Source organism: Solanum dulcamara, chromosome 11 (genome assembly GCF_947179165.1).
Source record: "Solanum dulcamara chromosome 11, daSolDulc1.2, whole genome shotgun sequence".
NCBI classification, from domain to species: Eukaryota; Viridiplantae; Streptophyta; class Magnoliopsida; order Solanales; family Solanaceae; genus Solanum; species Solanum dulcamara.
This window is the reverse complement of record NC_077247.1, coordinates 37812346-37834206: the sequence shown is the minus strand read 5'-3', so window position 1 is coordinate 37834206 and position 21861 is coordinate 37812346. Positions and strand designations below refer to the sequence as shown.

At 29.3% G+C, this 21861-nt stretch overlaps 1 protein-coding gene across 1 annotated transcript; it reads right to left on the bottom strand.

Moving 5' to 3' along the window:
* Positions 1 to 9694: 9694 nt before the first annotated feature.
* LOC129874521 (probable esterase KAI2) lies at positions 9695 to 11814 on the bottom strand. The gene is made up of 2 exons (XM_055949810.1): positions 11352 to 11814; positions 9695 to 10369 (listed from the first exon to the last, which is right to left on the bottom strand). Exons 1-2 carry the CDS (start codon positions 11717 to 11719, stop codon positions 9925 to 9927), a joined length of 813 nt encoding a protein of 270 aa, XP_055805785.1. The 5' UTR covers positions 11720 to 11814; the 3' UTR covers positions 9695 to 9924.
* Between the last annotated feature and the right edge of the window lie 10047 nt (positions 11815 to 21861).

Genomic DNA, 21861 nt, shown 5'->3' with positions numbered 1-21861 from the left:
TGTAACTAACTCTCTAACCACCTAGCTGACTAATCCAGCTGTACATTCAGTTACACATTTCTACACTCCCCCTCAAGTTGGGTGATGGAATATGTCCAGCATCCCTAACTTGAACAACATAAGACTATGCAACTACTTCCTTAGTGCTTTGGTGAAGACATCTGCCATCTGTTCTTTCCTTGTGATGTACTTAGTTTTGATCGTGCCTTCTTGCAGTCTCTCTCTAATAAAATGACAGTTTATTTCTATGTGTTTTGTGCATTCGTGATACATAGGATTTGAAGCAATTTGTATTGCTGCTTTATTCTCACAATACAGTTCTATAGGTAGATCAACTTTGGCTCCCAATTCCTACAGTAATCCTAGTAACCATACTAGCTCTGCAATAATTATTGCCATGCTCCTGTACTCAGCTTCTACTGAGTTCCTTGATATAGTATTGTTCCTTTGATTTTCATGAAACTAAAGATTTACCAATTTTGATATCAAAACCTGACACAGACTTCCTGGACAACACATATGATGCCCAATTAGCATCACAATAAGCACTGATCTTTCCTGATTTATTGCTGCTCATCAACAGTCCCAAATCAAGTTGACTTTTGATGTATCTTACTACATGTAGTGTTGCATCATAATGGGATTTCTTTGGAGCATGCATGAAGTGGCTCAGATGTTGCATTGCAAAAGAGATATCAGGCCTTGTCATTTCCAAGTACAGCAACCTTCCAATCAATCTTTGATACACTATTCTATCTTCTAACTCATCATTATTTTTGATATTGAACTGCTTGTCATACTCTAGGCTTGTCATCTTTTGATTCTGTTTAAGAGGTGTTGTAGTTGTTTTGCCTGCAGCTAAGCCACATTCTAATATTAATTCCAATGCATACTTTCTTTGATTCATTAGTATCCCATTCTTTGATCTTGTAAATTCAATTCCAAGAAAATATCTCAATTCATCTAGGTCCTTCGTTTTGAAATTATGATGCAATATGCATTTAGCTTCTTGTATCAGATTATCATTACTCCCAGTGATTAGGAGATCATCCACATATATAAAGATGATTATAATGCCACCAGTGGTATTGGTTTTTGTGAACAATGAGTAATCCAATTTACTTTGAGTGAATCCTGATTGTGTGAGTGCATTGATGAGCTTCAGATTCCATTGTCTACTAGCCTGTTTCAAATCATAATAGAATTTGAGCAGTCTGCACACTTTGTTCTTTCCCTGACTGCCAAAACCTGGTGGCAGAGTCATGTATACCTCTTCAAACAAATTCTCCTAAAGAAAGGCATTGTAAACATCCATCTGGAAAAAAGGCCAAGCATACTGAGAAGCCAAGGCAACAACACATTTCACAGTTATCATATTCACAATTAGAGAAAAAGTATCATAATAATTCAGACCCTCTTGCTGAGTAAAACCCTTAGCAACTAGTCTTGCTTTATACCTCTCTACACTGCCATCAGCCTTGTATTTGATCTTATACACCCACTTACATTCAATAGGAATTTTGCCTGAAGGTAAATCAAAACCTCCCAAGTGTGATTGTCACTGAGAGCCTGAATTTCTTGGTCCATAGAATGAATGCAACTACTATTTATAGCAGCTTGTTCAAAAGAAAAAGGCTCAGACAAGAAAGAAGAAAAAGTAGAGAGATAGGATCTATAAGAAGAGGTGCCATTGGTGTAAACCAAGGAGTTGAAAATGGGATGTAGTGGCTTGGAAGAAGTAACATAATTTATATGCCATATAAGAGGTTTGATAGATCTAGATGACCTTCTTATAGGCACTAGAAGAGATAAAGTGGAAGGGATATGAGGTAAAAGTGATGAGGGATGATCAAGTATGGGTGAGGATGATGAAGAATGAGGAAGGAAGGGATAGGAGGGAAGAGTGATGAGGGATGATCGTCTGATTATCTGATGAAGTTTAGGAAGGAAAACATTCATCTGCATGATGAGGATATACAAGAATAGGATAAGGAACTAAAGAAGTATGAGAAGGAGGGTGAGCATTGAGAAAGGTATGTTTGGGATGTTTGAAGGGAAAAATAATTTTTCTAAAAGAGACATCTCTACTTACAAAAATGGATCTTGTGGCTATGTTATATAACTTGTAACCCTTTTGTGTATCAGAATACCTTATGAAGACTGAGGAAATTGCTTTTAGGGAAAACTTATTAGTAAAAGCAGGTGTAGTGGCATAACATAAACAACTAAAGACCTGTAAATGATGTGGCTTAGGGACTTGATTATGAAATACTTCATAAGATGATTTGCCTGCTAAAATAGTGGAAGTGAGTCTATTTATGAGGAAGGTGGCTTTAAGAACACATTCCCCCCAAAACTTTAAGGGTACATGATCTTGGAATCTTAAAGCTCGGATCATTTCAAGTAAATGTCTATGTTTTCTTTCATCAACACCATTTTATTGAGGTGTGTGGACACAAGTACTTTGGTGAATTATACCAAGGGATGAGAAAAGAGTGTGATATTGGGAGTTAAAAATTTTAATCCCATTGTCTGATCTAACAGTTTTAATATAAGCTGAGAATTGTATTTTGATGAGATTAATGAATACAGTAATGAAGGTCACAACTTCACTTTTATATCTCAGTAGAAAAATTCGTGTCATTCTAGAGAAATCATCAACAATACTAAGAAAAAATCTATGACCATTATAAGTGCATTGCTTATAAGGCCCCCTAAACATCCATATGAAGAAGTTCAAAAGGGATACAGTTTTCTTAGTACTAGAGAAAGAATGAATTCTAGTTTGTCTTGCAACAGGACACACAGTACAAGAATGAAAGTTTGTAGTCTATATATAAGGCTTCAGATAGTTAATCTTGTGAAGAATGCCAGCAGGTGAATGGCCTAGTCTCTGATGCCAAAGTGAAATATTTGTGGAAGATAAAAAATTGGAAACATTGAAATGAAGAGCAGTGACAAGTGATAATTTCTTGGTAGATGGGAGTATGTAAAGACCTCTTCCTTCCTTACCAATCCCGCTCACCTTTCCGATACAAAGGTCCTGAAAAAGATAGAAATAAGGATAGAAAAAAGACATAACAGTTAAGCTCTTTAGTAATCTTGGAAATGGATAAGAGATTATATGTTAAAAATGGGATACAAGCACATTGTGTAGTTCATGTTTGTCAAAAAAATTGACAGAACCAATGTGAGTGACATATGTGGTTTGGCCATTTGGTAAATGCACATTACTAGAACAAAGAGGTGCAGGGGTTGAATTAAGTAGTACATCCATGCTAGAAATCATGTGATTTGTGGCTCTAGAGTCCACAATCCAAGGAGGTACATCTTGACCTGCACCAGAACAAGTAAAGGATGTATTATATGTACAAGCAAAAGTATGATGAATACCTGCCATGTTAGCAATAGGCTCCTGAGATGTAGATTCCTTATCAATCATCTTCAGCAAATGGTTGTACTGATTAGGAGTGAAGGTTGGTACAGCTTGAAAAGAGGAGATGTCAGGAGGATTTATATTGACCTCTTGGTTTTCAACATGACTCACATTGTTGAGGTTTTCATTATAGTTCATATTATTGGGCGGAGTCCTTCTATTCCCCCCAAAATTCTATGGTCCATTGTTTCTAGAAATCTGTCCCTTATTGTCCCTATCATCAATACCTTTCTTCTTAGTAAATTTATAATTCTGAGGATAGCCAATCAACCTATAACAATTAGCTCTTATGTGATTTTTCATATGACAATGATCAAAGTATAATCATGTATTCTGATTGAACTTATTGTTATGCATTAAGGCTAAAGCAGTAGAATCAACATCTAGCTTCTACAAGGGCAAAACACAATTAGATATTAGGCTTGATTGAATTCTTTGGCTTTCATCCTGCATTATCATGTTGTAGGCTTGGTTAAGGCTTGGACTAGAAACTATCATGAGTATTTGACTTCTCGATTGAGCAAAGCTATCATTTAATCCCATCAGGAACTCCATGAGTTTTTGCCTTTCCATATGTTCTACTTACACTCTGTATTGTCACATTCACAGGTAGAGGTACTAGGGATACATATTTATCCCAGAGATTTCATAACTTAGAGTAATACTCAGAAATAGTAAGTGTTCCCTGATTCATTGTACAGATCTCTCTATGAAGTTGATATATCCTAGTTAGGTTTTGTTTATCAAATCTCTCGTTTAAATCCTTCCAAACATTATGTGCATTATGTGAAAACATCAACCCATTTGCTAATTACTTTGAAACTGAATTGGTGATCCATGACAACACAAACGCATTACATCTCTTCTACTCATGTTCTAAATCTCTTTTGTAGTGTTTCTTTCGACATTTTCTATCAATAAAACCAATTTTGTTCTTTACTAATAGTGTTACTCTCATAGAATTACTCTATCAGTGTAGTTCTCAATACTAGTAAGTTGTTAAGAGAATAAAATGCTACCTAGTGTATCAGATGGATGAATATCCGTGAACTTCTCAATTTGAGTTGAATTCGATATATTTCTCTCTTGGCTTGAGGTTTCTGATGCTTCATTTTCATTCGTCATCTTCTAATTTCTTTTCCAGCAAGCAAATCAATTTCTCTTCGGTAAGTAAATTGAGGTCGATCTTTCAACTGTTTCTCCAATTCTTCTTGATTGTGCAGAAAATAAATTGCTTCAGGATGCTCTCTTCATCATCTAGGGCTTCATTGGAACCACTAGCTCTGATACCATGTTGAAAGCTAGAATCCTAGCTACATGACAACCATTGAAGTTGAAAGAGAGAAAAGAGAAAGAAGGAGAATTTGGATGAAACGGTGAATGAGAAAATGTAACCGACTTAGCTTCTCATTAGATCATGTACACCTATTTATATACAAGTTCTAACAACTATTTACTTTAATTAATCTGTAACTAACTACACTAACAAACTTAGTTCTGTAACTAACTGTTATTTCGGACAAAAATAGTTTAAAATTAATTTAACTTTATAGAGAAAAAATTAATTTTAGAAAAGAAGAGTCGCCACAATTTTTTTTAAAGAAATTAAGAAAACTTACTTTAAAAAACTCTAATAGATTTAAGTTTTACAAATTCAGAGAAAAATGTATGAGCTTCTTATTTCCACTTTGAGAAGGTGTTAAGCATTCAAAGCGACCGTTAACGTGCGGTTATCCGACGATTAGAAAAATTATTTGACTAACTTTTAAAAAATTAATTTAAAAGGAAACGAAGACTTTAAAATTATTTTTTAGAAAAAATAATCAAACTTAAACATTGAAAATAATATACATGTCTATAAAAAAAGAGTAAAAATCTATCAAATGACTAAGTAAAGTAGAAAATCATTTAAAGAGTAAATTAACATGAATTGGTTTATCTTTAGGGGAATCTAATTAAGTTAAAATAAATTAAAATTAATAGCTAAGCAAGCATAAATAACATAAGTAAATAAATTATTACAATCCGAATCAATATAAATAAATAATAAATAACACATAAAAATATGGCTCCGACACTTAGTTTCTGTACGCCTGGACTAAGCTGTTGGACCATCTGCATTTTGGGCCTTAAGCCCAATTCCACTGTATATCGCAGTTGTATATACACTATATATCAGACTGTATATACACTGTATACACTGTATACAACATTATTTCTGTATATTGAACTGTATACACACTGTATATCACCTATTTGTCCCTGTATCTGTTGTATATCAATATATATTAGACTGTATATCAGTATATACAATATTGTTTTCTTATATATTGGAATGTATATATACTATATATTAGTGTATACAATACTGTTTTCCACCTCTATTTCGTGTATACAACCCAATATCAATATTCAAACCATGTATATTAGCTTCCTTTCCATGTATAAACTTTCCAGCAATTCGAGCAAGATGATTGGAGACTAAAAACTCAATGATATGCAAGGATGAAGTCCAAAGATGGACTCGAATTGATATCACATGCACCAAAATAAAATTACATAAGCATTTACTCATTTTAAGCTAAACCAAGAAATATATCATGATATTTTAAGTTGTTAAATTGATGGGCATCCTAGAAGTGACTAACAACATGCATATATGTAGATAAAGGAAAGGAAAGAAGAAATATATTCAAGTAACTAAAAAATACGGATTTAATATATACACTATACTAGCTCAAATTTTAAAGAAAGAATTAAATCAATTAGGCCATGAAAGTTCTAATTAAATAACAACTTTAAGCATATTTTTGTTATCTAAATCATGTTAAAAGAAGAAATTGAAAACATGAAAATCTATAGTCAAAGAAAACTACTCGAAAAAATAATGAACAAAACTAAGAGATTTTATGAAATAATCCTTACACATGATAGCTAATTAATCCTAACACATGCTAACTATAAGAAATTTCTATTATCAATCTAATTATTCTTAATACATGCTAACTAAAAAAATAAGACTACGAATCAATTAAATATAAAACATGAAATAATTAAATAAAATAAAGTTGAGTAAGATTTTACCTCTTTTCTGGTAGCGAGACTGAAGACGACGAACGGAAGACAACTTCAACACCACCCAAGAGCTTGATGGAATTCTAATCCACAAAAAGAAAAATTAAAAATTTAGACTCGAACCTTCATGGGTTCGATGTTATAAGAACACTGTTTTTAGCCTAAATTTTGACTTCAATCTCCTATTTTTCTTGAAGAAAAATATAGATTGAAAGCTAGAAATTTTCACAACTTTTAGGCTGGGGACAAGAGTCCAAAATCCTAGCCAAGTTAAGAAAATTTTTAACTTTGGGGTGGCTAAAAAAACTTCTCACTTCTTCCCCCTTCTTAATAAGAATATGAGCCTTTATATAGGCTCTAAAACCCCTAAATTCTTCATCAATTTTCGATGTAGGAGAATGTTTTATTTTTAATTTTTTTTTTAGAAAAAACTAAAAATTTCAAAAATACAAACTATAATTAAACCAACCTAACTAACATTGTATTTAGTAAAAAATAAAATATTTTGAGACGATTTTCGAATAATCACATAAATAGTAATCAAAGTTATTGTTATATAGAAATATGTATATTATACTAAAATTTATAAAAAGATAAAAATAGTTAAGAATAACATGAAAATATTTTTGTTTTTTATAAAGCTAATTATTTCAAAGATGTTCAAAATTTAAAGAAACTTGATAGCTAATTTACGTTGTGGAGAATCAAAATTGAGTGTCAAAACTAACTCTCTAACCACCTAGCTGACTAATCCAGCCGTACATTCAGTTACACATTTCTACAGATGGAATATTTTGATGTGGCAAGAGAGTGTACCATACGCATCATCAAGTGAGTAGTAAAAAAGGGAAGTGTATTTCTCAAATTAATGAGTGATAATTTAGGTATGAAACTCAAATTCATAATAGTTTAGCTATGAAATACAAAAAAAAAAAAATAGATGTATTTTTGTCACTTCATTCCATTCTAAATTCAATATTCTATTCTCTGTCCTTTTATCTTCAGTCTGATTCTTCTTTAGTTTTCATACGCCAATAGATTGAGATTCTTTTTATAAAAAATAATTTGTGGAGATTAGAATTGAATCTAGGACCTCTGTTAAAGTGTGATTTTTTTAATGCTATATCAAAGTATATGATTTTATTTCTCCTAGAATCTATAGTAATCAATATTCACAATTCTTTTCTTCTAGATAGAAAGATAAGAAGGAAACTGGTGAAGTTTGTTTGGCAATTGCGTGCGGACAATAACGAAAGGAAATGATATTGGTGAACTAGAGTCTAGACCTACGTGATCTTCCGCCATATGAATTTAGTGATTCAATGCGTAGATAAATAGAGTATTGCCTTCGTTTAATTTATTTGTATGATTTTATCTGACACGAAATTTAAGAAATTAAAAGAAGAGTTTAAATATAAATTAAATATATGGTGAATGCACCAAATTGTCTTTCAATTTTGTAATCTCAAATATATCATGTTAAAAGTTAGAATCGAAGAGTTATTAAGAAGAGAAAGATGCATTTTTTTAAATGGACAAAAAAGTGAGACAAATAAATTGAAATAAAAAAAGTATCAAAATTATTATAAGGATTTTATACATCGAAATGTTTTTTCTGTTGGGTTCAAAATTAGGTTATAATCAGATAATAACTAAGATTACAATCTTGAGATTATTATAAAGATATCATCTATCCCACATTTTATGGAATAAATAATTTCATAATCATGATGTAAAATTTATCTCGATTTTAATTAATATCCTCAATCAAACTTAGAACCAATATAGGGAATGGATAAAGGACCGACCACATGAAGAAAAAGTTTGGTGCAATATAATGTGAAGGAATTAAGGAAATTCCTTTTGTTTAATAACACACAGTCGCCAAAAGCTATGAATATCAATATCTATCAATTCATATGATAAAAGGAAAATGGAATTTGAAGGAAGAGGAGTTGGGGTATTTAAGACCAATTAACCTCAAAATTCTTTGATAATTCATGTATTCGAATTAAGTGGAATGTTACGCATAGAATTATGTGATTCAAATTAGTGCCTAAATTGTAAATTTTAGATCAAGTTCTTAAATTGAAAATTTAAGGATTTGACCTGTGGATATAACTCAAAATTGAAATATGATTATAAATTATAATTCGTGAGCTAATGTGTAATCGAACTCTATTAAGTATTTTGGGTTTGACTAAAGGTTGACTTTGACTTATATTAAAATTTTGGAAATGGTTTGTGTGAGAGGGTGTGAAGGTCACAGATAAGGGTAGAAAATTAGAAGGTAATTGAACGTTGTCTTAATATTAGCATATTCATGTAGTCTTTGGCTTGGTGGTAGTCTAGAGCATTGTGTATGTCGTAGTATATATTAGCATATTCCTGCGGTCTTTGGCTTTTGGTATTTGTTTATTAGGTTTAGGTAATCGTATCTCGTTGTTGATGTTACGGTTCCTGCATATATTTTTTCTACAATGCTTTCCTATTAATTGTCATATATTTTTTCACTACCGTTTTTTCTTTCCATTACTATAATGATTTGCTTCACTAGAGTCAAGGGTCATTCGAAAATGGTCTCTCTAGCTATCTTAATGGATAAAAGGTGACGAAATGTATGCACAGATTTACCATGATAATGGATAAAAGGTGACGAAATGTAGCAGTGATATACATGGATATACATTATTTTATACGGAGAGATACATGATACATAGGTGTTGTCTATTATGTGCTAGTGATATACATGGATATACATGAGATATGAATGGGTTTTCAAAGGAAAGCTAAAATTAGGAGTTGAATAATCGGATTTTTTTTTGTTTTAGTGTGTTTTGTGGGATTTGGCTAATCATGCTAATATTTTCGTATTTTAACTGTTTTATTTAATCTTTGATTTAAATCTTATCAATAGTTGTTAAAGAGTGATATATACATGTCAATGACCTTTTTTTATCACAAAGTTTAAAAAAATAAAGAAAAACTTTTGAATCAATCTAAAAGATGTATAATGTACTAAAAATGCCCTTTAATTTTGTGTTCTTAATGTTACATAGGATATTAAAAGTAAAGAATTGTCAAATTAAAAAAAAAATATTCCTTTTTTAAATAGACTAAAAGAAAAGTAAGACAAATACATTAAAACATAAAAATAAATAAATTATTATCATACTAATATAATAGCTCAAAAAGAAGAGAAACAATCCACTAATCAAATGATTCAAGACATCAGGATCCGTAAAACAAGAAAAGTGCTGCCCATGAACTTATATTTTGCCTGAATATATTCTTTTAAACTTAGCACACATAGAGATTGCAACTAGCTTGACAACATAGTCAATTTTGACCACTTCATATAACAAAAAACAACACCCCTTATTATTATTACTCCAAGAAGTAGTACTAAATAATCAAACGGCAATATCATGACGAATATGGCGAAGCAGGACCGGAATCACAACATCCGGTGAGCTAAGTTGCGGAAGATGTCCTTCTGTCGACATCACCTCAACGATTGATTCGGACCCGAGGTTCTGGCTGAGATATTCGGACACCACCACGGGTACGGCCAAGTCCTTCATGCTCTGAATTATGTGATACGGGACAGACACACGAGGCAATAAATGCCTTAAATCACTTAGGAATATGATTTGTATTACGCTTAGTGCAATGTCTGGTCTCATGTTGAAAAGTGTCCTACTGAATTCCTGGATTGCGACAGAGTCCATGTCCCCTCCTACAACTAAGGGTGCAAATCCTGAACACCATGATTTGTAATTCGATTTTACTGCTTCGAATAGTTGATCAATATCTTCTCGTTCAAATCCTCCGTAGTACTCCGAGTCGTTCAGATACCTGCCGTAAGGAATACTTATCATTCAAGATAGGAATATTAGGAAAATGAAGAATTGAACTAGAGAATATTTTAGCACTACATTTTCCTTTCTTTTTTTCCTCAAAATCTGTTTTAGGTGTAAATAATAAAAGGAAAAAGACAAAGGAGTATATAAGAGGTGGTGATTGAAAACATAATGCAAATTAAGTAAAATTGCAATCAGAATATCTAATAAGCAAGTGCTTAACTATTGCTTCATATGTTTTATGACAATTCTTTCCTTTTTGTTTCTTCTTTATTTCTGGAAGAAAAATAAAAGGACTTCTCAAGTAAAACTTACATGCCTTTTTTGCCCTTCACCTTTCTTTTTTAGTAATAACACCGACAGTAACCGTAGTGAACAAACGTCTAACTGAAAATCAGATGACTCCTTTTTAGGTCATCTTCGAGGGAATAGTTAAATTTAAAAAAGAAATTATTCACCCTAGAAGTTTATATAAAATCAATAAATACGTTTTACCAGTGTCTGTACAGTTATGTATCTTTCCTTATATCCATCAATTAATCACAAAAAATAACAGGGGTTTACACCCAAAGGGAAGGAAATAAACAGAACTGTAGAAGCAAAACTAACACCAAATTGTACTCTCATCGTTTCAATTTATATTATATGATATTTTTTTTATATTTTTTAGAGTTAATTTATTATTATTATTAAAATTAAAATTAAAATATTCAAAAACTATAACAAAAAATATATTATAAAATTGTAATTCTTTGCAAAAAAAAACATATCTTAAAATATAAATCAAAATTTACATAATTTAAATTTCGAAAAGCAAAAACTATCACATAAATTAAGATAGATGCAACAAAATATAAAGAAGAACATTAGACAATTAAAATTCTTTCTCGTACCAATACGATTAAAAAATACTGTGAAAAATCATATAAATTGAGATGTACGAAGCAAAAGTAAAGAAAAAAAGAGAGAAATTGGACCTTGGCGAGGCAGATAGAGTGACAAGTTTAGTGAAAAGATCAGGACGAGCAATGGAAGCAATGGTTCCAATCATAGCAGAAACAGAGTGACCAACAAAAATGCAACTACGAATTTGAAATTCCTCCAATATCGCAATCACATCATAGGCATAGCCTTCCAAGCTAGAGTACCGCTCGAAGTCAAAATAGTCGGGATTAGTTGTTCCAGAGCCCATATTATCATACAAAACGACCCTATATTCATCAACCAAATGCGGCACCAGATGCTTCCACACCGACTGATCAGTCCCGAAGCCATGTGCTAGCACTACTGTCTGCTCACCTGACCCTAAAATTTTTACGTTGTGTGCTTCTTCAACTATTCCCATTGTTCTCCTTTTTTTTAATGTTGAGAGGATTTGTTGGGAGTCGGTTTGTGTTTTTGGGCTATGTTGGTGGGAATTAAATGAAATAATGTGGTGAATGCTATTTATTTATTTTTCTTAATGATATAAAGAATTTTTATAGCAATAATATGTGTGATTCTGTGTATCAAAGCTTCACAATATTTTTATATGAAATATAAATTTAATTATGTGTTGTAAATATATTTGTATTGTGTGTTTATTTAAATATTTTTACAAAAGTTTGTAATTAAAAAAACTTATAAATAAATCAAAGCAAGTAGCTCATTCAACTTCTTGAAAAAGCTCAGGAGAGCAGTGATGTGTGATGACCACAACCGCATATTTTGGAGTGTTACTCTTCCTGAGAAGAATTTCAACATTTAACGGACGGGCAATTCAAGTAAATCAATGATATAAAGTTAAAAATAAATTAGAGGTATTAAATTTTTAAACTTATATATATATTTAAAATATTTTTTTTTAGTTTTTTGAGATGCAAACTTATTTTTTTAATGAAAAAGTTTACTTTTTTAAGTAGTACTATTTGTTTTAATATTTTATTCGATTTTTGACTTAATACGAAATTTTAAAAAGTAAAGAAGAGTTTTAAATCTTATGATCTTAAACTAAATATATATATACCAAGATGTCTATTAATTTTGTAGTCTTAAATATGTTAGGTGGAAAGTTAAATTTAAAAATTAACAAATAAAAGAGAAACATTCGAATTGTTAGTAATTACATTGTGTAATTACAAATTGATTCCTTTTAACTTCTTTCTTTTATTTTTTTGTTTTACTTTATTTTTTATTTTACTATTTTAATTTTTTTAAATTATTCTAATATTTTCTAAAAATATTTTTATTTTTTTTATATTTCATTTCCTTCTCTTTCTCAACCGTTACTTCATGTGATTCCATGCAATTTTTTTGTATTAATTTCATGCAATTTTTTATATTATTTTTTTTTATTTTTTTAATTTTATATTTATTTTTTTTCATTAGTATAATTTTGTTAGTATTCTCATTTTTAAATTAAAGTAGAATACATCGTAAAATAAGGTTATCGACTTACGCTTTCTTTTTCTTTTATATCATATTTATTTACGTTATGCTGAAATTTGACATTAGAGTAATATGTTAAATTTTTTGTTTTGAATTTAGAACTTATGTTATATTTTCAATTTCATTTATTTTAGGAGTATTGATTCGATATTTCATATTGCAAGCTATCTTTTTTTAGTTAGATTTGATAGATCATCTTTTTATCAAATATTTTAATAATCTCATGATATTATATTTATAATATTAATCTTTTTATCAAACATGCATTTTATGATGTTAATAGAAATGTTGTACTTTTAATTTTTATGATTAATGTAATTAAAATATACTAATTGAAAAAATATGAATCAATTATATTTTATAATATTTGTTAAGAACATATGTTTATTAATATATATATTTTTAAAAGATGATATATATCTTGAATATTTAATTTAATATCATTTATAAAGGCCCTTATTTGTCTAATATAAAATTTTAATTTTAGATAATTAATTTTTATTTTTAAAATTTAGAATTAATTTTTTTAAAAAAAAATTAGTATAACTTTATGATTAACTTGTGCAACCAAACAATACACTTGTAATTACGATGTAATTACACTGTGGCAAACAAATAGGTTATCGTAATTATTAGGTTGTGTGATTACTAGCTGATAATTACTAACCTGGTAATTACACTAATTTAAATTACTAGGTGGCTTTCCAAATAGACCCTACGTTTTTAATTTATGTTTATTTAATATTTTTTTAGTTCATTTTTACTTGTTATATTTTGACTTATCACACATATTCAGAAAATAATAATAATATGATTATTTTATCAAATTACTCCTATTAATTCGTGATGCTTAGTGTTAGATCTTAGAAAATGATTTTGAATTACGTAATTAATGTTAAGGATAAAATACATTTAAAAAATATTTTTTTCTTGATATGTTAAAAATGAAAAACTTATTTTTAGAATAATGGATAAGTAAAAGTGAATAGAGATAGTATTTTGTTTAAGTTATTTATATGGGGTCATTTGATAGGGTATATAAGAATAGTATTGAATATTATGTTAGTAATGCTTGCATTAGTTATGTTGCGATTATTTTTTGTGCAATATTTAAATTGATATATTAAAAATAACATTCATTGCATAATTTCTAAAAGAAATTTTGCTCACAAAAATGCCCTCCGTAAATATGGTAAAAATGTGAATTTTTTTTTGAGGGGCAATTGTGTCTTTCATCATGTCAATGCATGTATTAAAACTCTCTGCATTACTAATACATCACTACACAAAAAATAATTTTTAGCGGCACCACAAAATATATTTTTTAGAGGCAATCAATATTTTTTGTAAATGTTCCTAAAGCCTATAACAATAATGGATTCAATGACAATTAACTAATATCGATAAAAACTTTAACATTCTTTGTTAATGTGCATATTTATTGTCAATAAAAGCTTTTTTTGTTGTAGTGCGTGAATTTTCATGTATTAGTTATACATATCTTAATATCAAATAGCGTGTATATAAATTTAAAAAGTCTACCAAATAAGATATTAGTAATACACAAAATAAATGTATGAATTATTTTTTTTAATGCACTCTACCATACGATCCTAACACTTCCTTTTTCTTTATTTATGACAATAATATGACATCATTTCAAAAAAAAAGGTTTTGTTAAAAAATTATGTTGATAAAGTTTTTGATGGTCTGGATTACATATTAATTCATTTTTTAAATTAATGTAATGAGATGAGTTGAAATTGGTTGTGTTAATAAACAAATTGGTCAAATTTAAACTGATTGAGCGAACGGTAATTTTGTAAGCTAATTTTGCAACGCCTAGGGCAATTATATATTCTTTTCATCCTGATTAGTGTGACAATATATGATGTGATATAAAATTTAAAAAAGAAAAATAAATTAAAATTTATAGTTTAAGAAAAAGATTTTAAAAATTTGTGGTTTAAAAAAAGTTTTTTAAAATTTATGGTTTAGAACACTCTTTGATCATTTGTATGGCTATAAATCTTTTAATTAAGGGTAAAATGAGAATTTTAAAAATAAATTATTTTCAATTATAAAAGGATGGCATTTTTTTTGGGCGGATTAAAAAGGAAAGTGACATTATATATAAATTGAGACAGAGACTACTACTTATTATTTACTCATTCTATTTCAGTTTATATGCCACTCTTTTATTTATCAGTCTCAAAAAGAACGATACATTTTTATTGACAAATATTTAATAGCACTATTAATATTTTATCCATATAAGGTCCACTAATTATTTGGCAAAAAATCCATAAAAGTACATTTTTTTTTAAGGATAGTTTTAAAAAAACATTGTATTTTTTCCATATTTCTTAAATTTCTTATCTAATGAAACTATAGCACATCAATTAGACTAGGATGAAGAAAGTATTAGTTAAAGATTGTAATGGAAAAGTAACTAAGTAGGAGCTCCTAAATCATTTTAACTCATGGGTTGTATGATTTTATTTTATTTTTCACAAAAAGATGGGGTGTGAATAAGTTAAAAGAGAATTAATATAATCACTAGTCTTGTCATAGTCATCAATTAAGTGACAATGAAATTGTGCTACCTCTTTCAAACAAGTAGCAAATTTTGTCAAAGTGTAATGGGATAAATGAGTTGATAAATATCAATATCCGTTACAGGGTAAATCTAAGGTGGTCGTTATTTTTCCTGTCAAATTTGCCTTTAAAAGCATCAATAACTACTTTGAGTTATGAAAAGAAATGTGAACAGCTAGCATTAATTATGATGTCCCACCAGACAATGTACCATCAAACAATTAATTCTTTGTAACAACTTCCGTCATTTTATTTTTATACGTTTCTTAAGAAATTATGTATTTAACATATATATTTTTATTTATTATATTTAATTATTTATAATATTAATTTCCTTTTAATAATTTTCTTTTAAAAAAGATCTTTTATGAATAATAATTTAAATAAATCTAAGCTATTATAATATTAATCAATCAATATTTATTACTTATAAAAATAATTATTACTAAATTGTGAATATTTATTTAGTATTCCAATAGCTTGCGAGTAATTCATGAGCAACCTTGCAAGTAGCTTTTTGAGAAAAATCTACAAGTAGCTATGTAATTAACAGCTTCGGAAAAAGCTTACAAGCAACTTTGCAAATAATTTTTATTCTACTATAAATAGAAAACTAACTCGATTCGTTTTGTTAGAAGAAAAGTTAGAAAAAAATAAGTTATCACTCTTATCAAAACTTCTTTCTCTATTGGTGTGTTCAGTATAAAGAAAAATATTTTTCAGAAAAACAAGTACGTTTCTTATTATTATTTTTATTTCGATAAGTTAGTAGAAAATATTATCTAAAAACATTTATGTTTAATCTAGATAAGTAATAATATGGGAGGTGGGTGGGGTGGAGTAGGAATGTGGGATGGTGAGGATGGTGAAGATGAAGTATATTGAAGGACAAAAATAACACAATCTAAAATGCTAAATATGAAACTTGTTTCTCTTTCTTTAACTAGAAAAGTCATTTTGCTATTTTTTAGAATTTTTTTATTTTTGAAAGAATACTTTTAAAGTTTTATTTTTTTGTTTGACCTTTTGAACATGCAAAGGTTGAAAAATATTATATTTTCCTCCATATCAAACACACAATATATTTCTTGTTATCTTGTATTTTTATTATTATTTTATAACAAACATATCCATGTATATATGACTTAATTACTATGTATAATGTATGGATAGAAGGAGAAAGTAAGAATGGACTCGCAAACACCCAACAGTGTAACACCTTGCAAGTTGGTCCTGACTTGTGGTCCATCGGTGTATTATTAGGGCCAAACTGAGAATGAATCACTTGTTATGCTATAGGATATTTTCTACTTGGTTATACACTATTTGTTGGTCAATTTATATATATATATATATATATATATATATATATATATATATATATATATATTTATTTATTTATTTTTGATAGAGAACTAGGACTTACTCAATGACAATGTGGTCCTAATTAGAGAGACCGTTAGATACTGGATTAGATATTGAATGATTAAATAATTAAACACGCACGCACGCACTCAAAAAGAGAGATTAATGTGAAAGATGATATGATTTAATAAAAAAAAATTAAAATTAAAGAAAAAAAAGACATGCAAGTAACAAGGTGTAAAATATAGAGAAATTTTCGCATATAACCACTCAAAAATATCTTAATTATGCCCCATAATTGTAGTTTGCTAATTACAATCCGTAACTATAGTTATAGCAGCATTTGTATAATTCGCGCAACATTTATATACGTTTGTATAATTAACTATATAATTCACAGTTTTTGTATAACATTTGTATATTACACTATACAATCTATGCACAACGTTTGTATAATTCGCTATACAATTTATAGTGTTTGCATATTTCGCTATACAATTCGATTCACGCACAACGTTTGTATAAATCGCGCGAATTATACAAAACTCAACTGTATAATCACGTGAATTATACAAAACTTAAACTTTAATTACAACTAGATGTTTACCGCGAGCCATAATTAATTCAAACTATAGTTACGTTAGCTAATTAACTAGTATATGTTTACTTATTCACATAATTTTTCCTAAAATATAAATGAAAATCTGTCTCATGAAATTTCATTAATCATAAAGTATTGAATAGTCATATAAATTTTTTTAGTGTACTCCTCCCACAACTAAGTAGCCTTTGTTATAAATTCATTGAATAGTTGATTGTCCATTTGATTTATTCATGAGCAGTCAGATTTATGTATTTATATTTTCAAGGTGATATGAATCTTTTTAAACAATAGTGTATCTATTATTTTAGACATTTAACACAATGACTTGGGATGATATCTCAATCTATAAATAGAGATATCATTTACTATTGTAATATATATTGGAATAGAAAAAAAGTTCTCTCATTCACTACATATTTTGTCTTCTTCTCTTTATTAATGTTATATTGTTCTGAGCTTAATTTTACAATTTGTTATCAACTAGAGACTCGAATTTTTTCAAATTAAGTTTCAACATGATTCAATTTTTTAAAATTATGTTTCAACATGATTTTTTTCACCCTTGATAAGGTATGTTTTCACGACCCAAAATGGGCCATGAGTGACACCCACACTTAACCTCCTAAGTGGGAGAACCAACGATACAAATCCCAACTTATAAATATAACAATAACGTGAAAGCTCAATTTATGAGAGTAAGAAATAATAATATCACTAAACTCTATTAGATATGTTTTCCCAAAATCTGAAAGTCATTACATAAATGACATCTAGATTCTAAAACTAAGTCTGAAATTATCACACACTAGAATAAACAAATAACATAATGTGTCCAAAAATTAAAGACACCATGCCATGACCGAGAGAATCCAACGCGAGCTAGAAGGATAGCTCACCCTGCAATCCGATGTACTAGAGACTGACTAGAGCTGATGTTGAGTCGAAGTCGATGGAACAATCGCTACACTCCACAAAATAAAATAAAGAAAAATACAAGTAGGGGTCAGTACAGGACAACATGTACTGAGTAAGTATCATCGGTCGACTCAAAATAGAAATCAATATGCATAAAGTAATAGCGGAAAATCAACCATAACACTTAACAAGTGACAACCAACAAGATCAAGATCAAAATCAAGTGACAACACAATGAACAATTACATAACCAGTCAACAATACACCACGCTCTTTTGAAAAATGAGTTATTGGAGATTGGATAACATTAAGTCATTTTAATTTGGTTTCCTTTAATATTACCGTGCCAGAATGTGACACCCAATCCAAATATACCGTGCCGGAACGTGACACCCGATCTAAATATACCGTACCGGAATGTGACACCCGATCCAAACATACCATACCAGAACGTGACACCCGATTCAAATATATCGTGTCGGCTCGTGACACCCGATCCAAATATAATTAATTTATTATTCTTTATTATTACATTTCACTTCATTAACAATATTTTATCAAGCCTTCTTTATTCAATACACCATTTTTGATAGGGCAAGTTCAAGGTTATGGATTTCACAGTCTTGAGATTTCAGACCAATGACAACATACCAACCATCCAAATCACAATAATTAAATGCATAATAAACTTCACACATTACTCAATGACTATCAATCGCTATTAAGAGTCTATCTATGATATAGAATAAACCATAATCTATCTCCACCAAAGAACCAAAGTCAAGCAAGCTAATTTACCGGTGATTTTCCTTTCTTCGATGTCTCATAACGTTTCCAATCTATCAAGTATACAATATTCGTAAGCAAACGAGTCTGTAGACGCCCATATTATATATGCTTAACCTAGACCCAACTCTATAATCAATTCCCTAAAACTCAAGTTTAGGATTACGCCTCAATTCTTCCAATATCATAAATTTGATGGTATTCATATAATATAATACACCTAATATTTAATTATCTATCTCAATATATCAAAACATGAATTATAATGTGATAATTAATTGAAATTAATTAAAAGCGATGTTAACTATCAGAAATAGTGGCACGGTTTAAAAAAACCAGTTGTTGAACCAATTTTATGTTTCATTATAATATTTTAACCAAATTATTATCCCACTCAAAAATGGCATAATCATGGTTCAAATGATTAGGTATAATCATTGGCCAATGATTGCCATTGATACCTTTACCCAAATTCACAACCAAAAAAGGGCACCAGTGCACCACCTTTACTAGTTTCCAATTCAATTTATTTTTTTTCTCACTATAATAATATAATAATTGGCATCTATACAATACACAAAATACTCAACTCAACATTAAACTTTGGGCATTACTTCAAGAAACAAGCGGCTGCTCTCGTCTGCTGTGCAGGTATTTTCTGTCTCTCTTTTCTTATTAATTAGGTATTAAAAGTTACAACCCCACTAACTTATTTTAATAAATATAGAATAAGTGGTACAATGTATTAAATATATTATCACTTTAGCCCATTAATTAAATAAGTTATCTAAATTCACCCCTCAATTAAATAACCATAGTTATCGAATAGTCCAAAATACCTATTAAAAATTTACGGGATAAGTCTTTTATAAAATAAAAAAATCTAGTACTCAAAATGACCTAATAGATCCTTACATATGTAATTATACTGAAATTTTCCGTAGTTGCATTGGTAAGTGTACTCCACATTTTGTGTACTGTCCAAAAAGGTTGAATTCGATTTAATTTCTTCGTATGTAAACAATGAAGTTTTATGTTGATATTGCAGTTAGTTGCTTACTGGAAAGCGGATAGTCATTGAGTTATGCGTCATATACATATTGGTTAGATCATCATTATTGGTTAATTTTGCACTTCTTTATTTTTCACTATCTAAATATTTACTGGTGAATTATAATATAATGTTATTTGTACTAACAGAGCTTGTTTTGTGATTACTTTAAAATGGTTAGTAAACTAAAAATTTGAAAAGTATATTTCTTTTTGGGATCGGATCTACAAGATTTTTCCGTCACAGAGGATTCTTTTAATCATTTTTTAATAAAGAACTTATAATCTTTTTTCATACATTTTGTTTACAGTATAGTATTCTTAAGAAAATGAAGTATTTCATTTCGTATAGTAATATTATTGTCATATTTATACTAGTAAGCATTAAGTCAAGTTAAGAAATTGTAAACCATTTGTATTTGATATAATTTGTTGGATGAAGTTATATAAAATTTTATTTCTATACTAATATGAAGATGTGATTGTCGATCTATCAATATGGGTTGGCACATTTCATCCGTGCTATCCTACACGAATTTTGGAATTTGAGGGTCAGGTCAGATTAATCCATTATTTTGGTGGGTTAGAAAATATCAACCTCGATTCATCACTATGATCAATTCGCTTTTTTTAAAAATATATTTTAAAATTTAAATTCTTATCTTAAATGTTAACATAAATTTCTACAATACAAATAATGAAAAACCACTTAGAAATCCAGCAGAATCCGGCAAAGCTCTTCAAGATCTAATTAACAAGTCATAAAATGAAAAATGATAGAGAAATACGAAGAATGTAAGTCTATTATATTCGAGTTTTAATGATTTAACAAACTATGATCACTATCTTATCAAGCTCGATTCATCACTATGATCAATTCGCTTTTAAAAAAAATATATTTTAAAATTTAAATTCTTATCTTAAATGTTAACATAAATTTCTACAATACAAATAATGAAAAACCACTTAGAAATCCAGCAGAATCCTGCAAAGCTCTTCAAGATCTAATTAACAAGTCATAAAATGAAAAATGATAGAGAAATACGAAGAATGTAAGTCTATTATATTCGAGTTTTAATGATTTAACAAACTATGCGATCTAGTAGAGGGACTTGATCCTATGAGTAACGTCTGTCCGGGACAAGAAAGTGAATTACAGCTGTAAAGCTCCAAAAAGTTGTAGTGGTTGTGGGCATTGCAACAGAGGCATAGAAAGGTCAGCAGACCTCGACTAATGGCGTTGCTTATAGGTTTTTTGTCTCTCTTATGAAGAGAACATTGTGACAAAAAAACACCAAGTTTTTGCAAACCAAAATTCACAAGCAAAAACCATTATTTTCTCTCAAGAAAGAACGACTTCACTATCACTAAGGCAGCAAGGAACCTGATAGAGTCGTTCAAGAAAAGTCTTTCTTTGTTGTAATGTTGTATCTTATATTCTAACATTGTAAGATCAATTCCTATGCTATAAAATAATTTTGATCATTTCATATTACACTCCTTGTCATTGAGTTCATAGCTAGAGTTAGCTTTGAATTGGTTGTGTTTGAAGTCTATGTCAACTAGAGTTAGTTGAGATAGTGCGAAATAGAGTTATTGCTTAGTTTCTGAGTCATGGCTAGAGTTAGTTTGATCAGAGTGTTCAAAGTCTATGTCAACTAGAGTTAGTTGGGGTAGTGGGCAATAGGGGTATTGCTTAGGCTCAAGTCTTGTAAGAGTTGTTACAAGGTGGAAGGGGTTAA

Bases quoted from the DNA above. Each gene is read 5' to 3' on its own strand.
- LOC129874521 (XM_055949810.1), bottom strand. From the start codon at position 11,719: ATGGGAATAGTTGAAGAAGCACACAACGTAAAAATTTTAGGGTCAGGT. The intron at 10,370-11,351 runs GTCCAATTTCTC...TCCTTACGGCAG, and splicing joins ACTCTATCTGCCTCGCCAAG to GTATCTGAACGACTCGGAGT.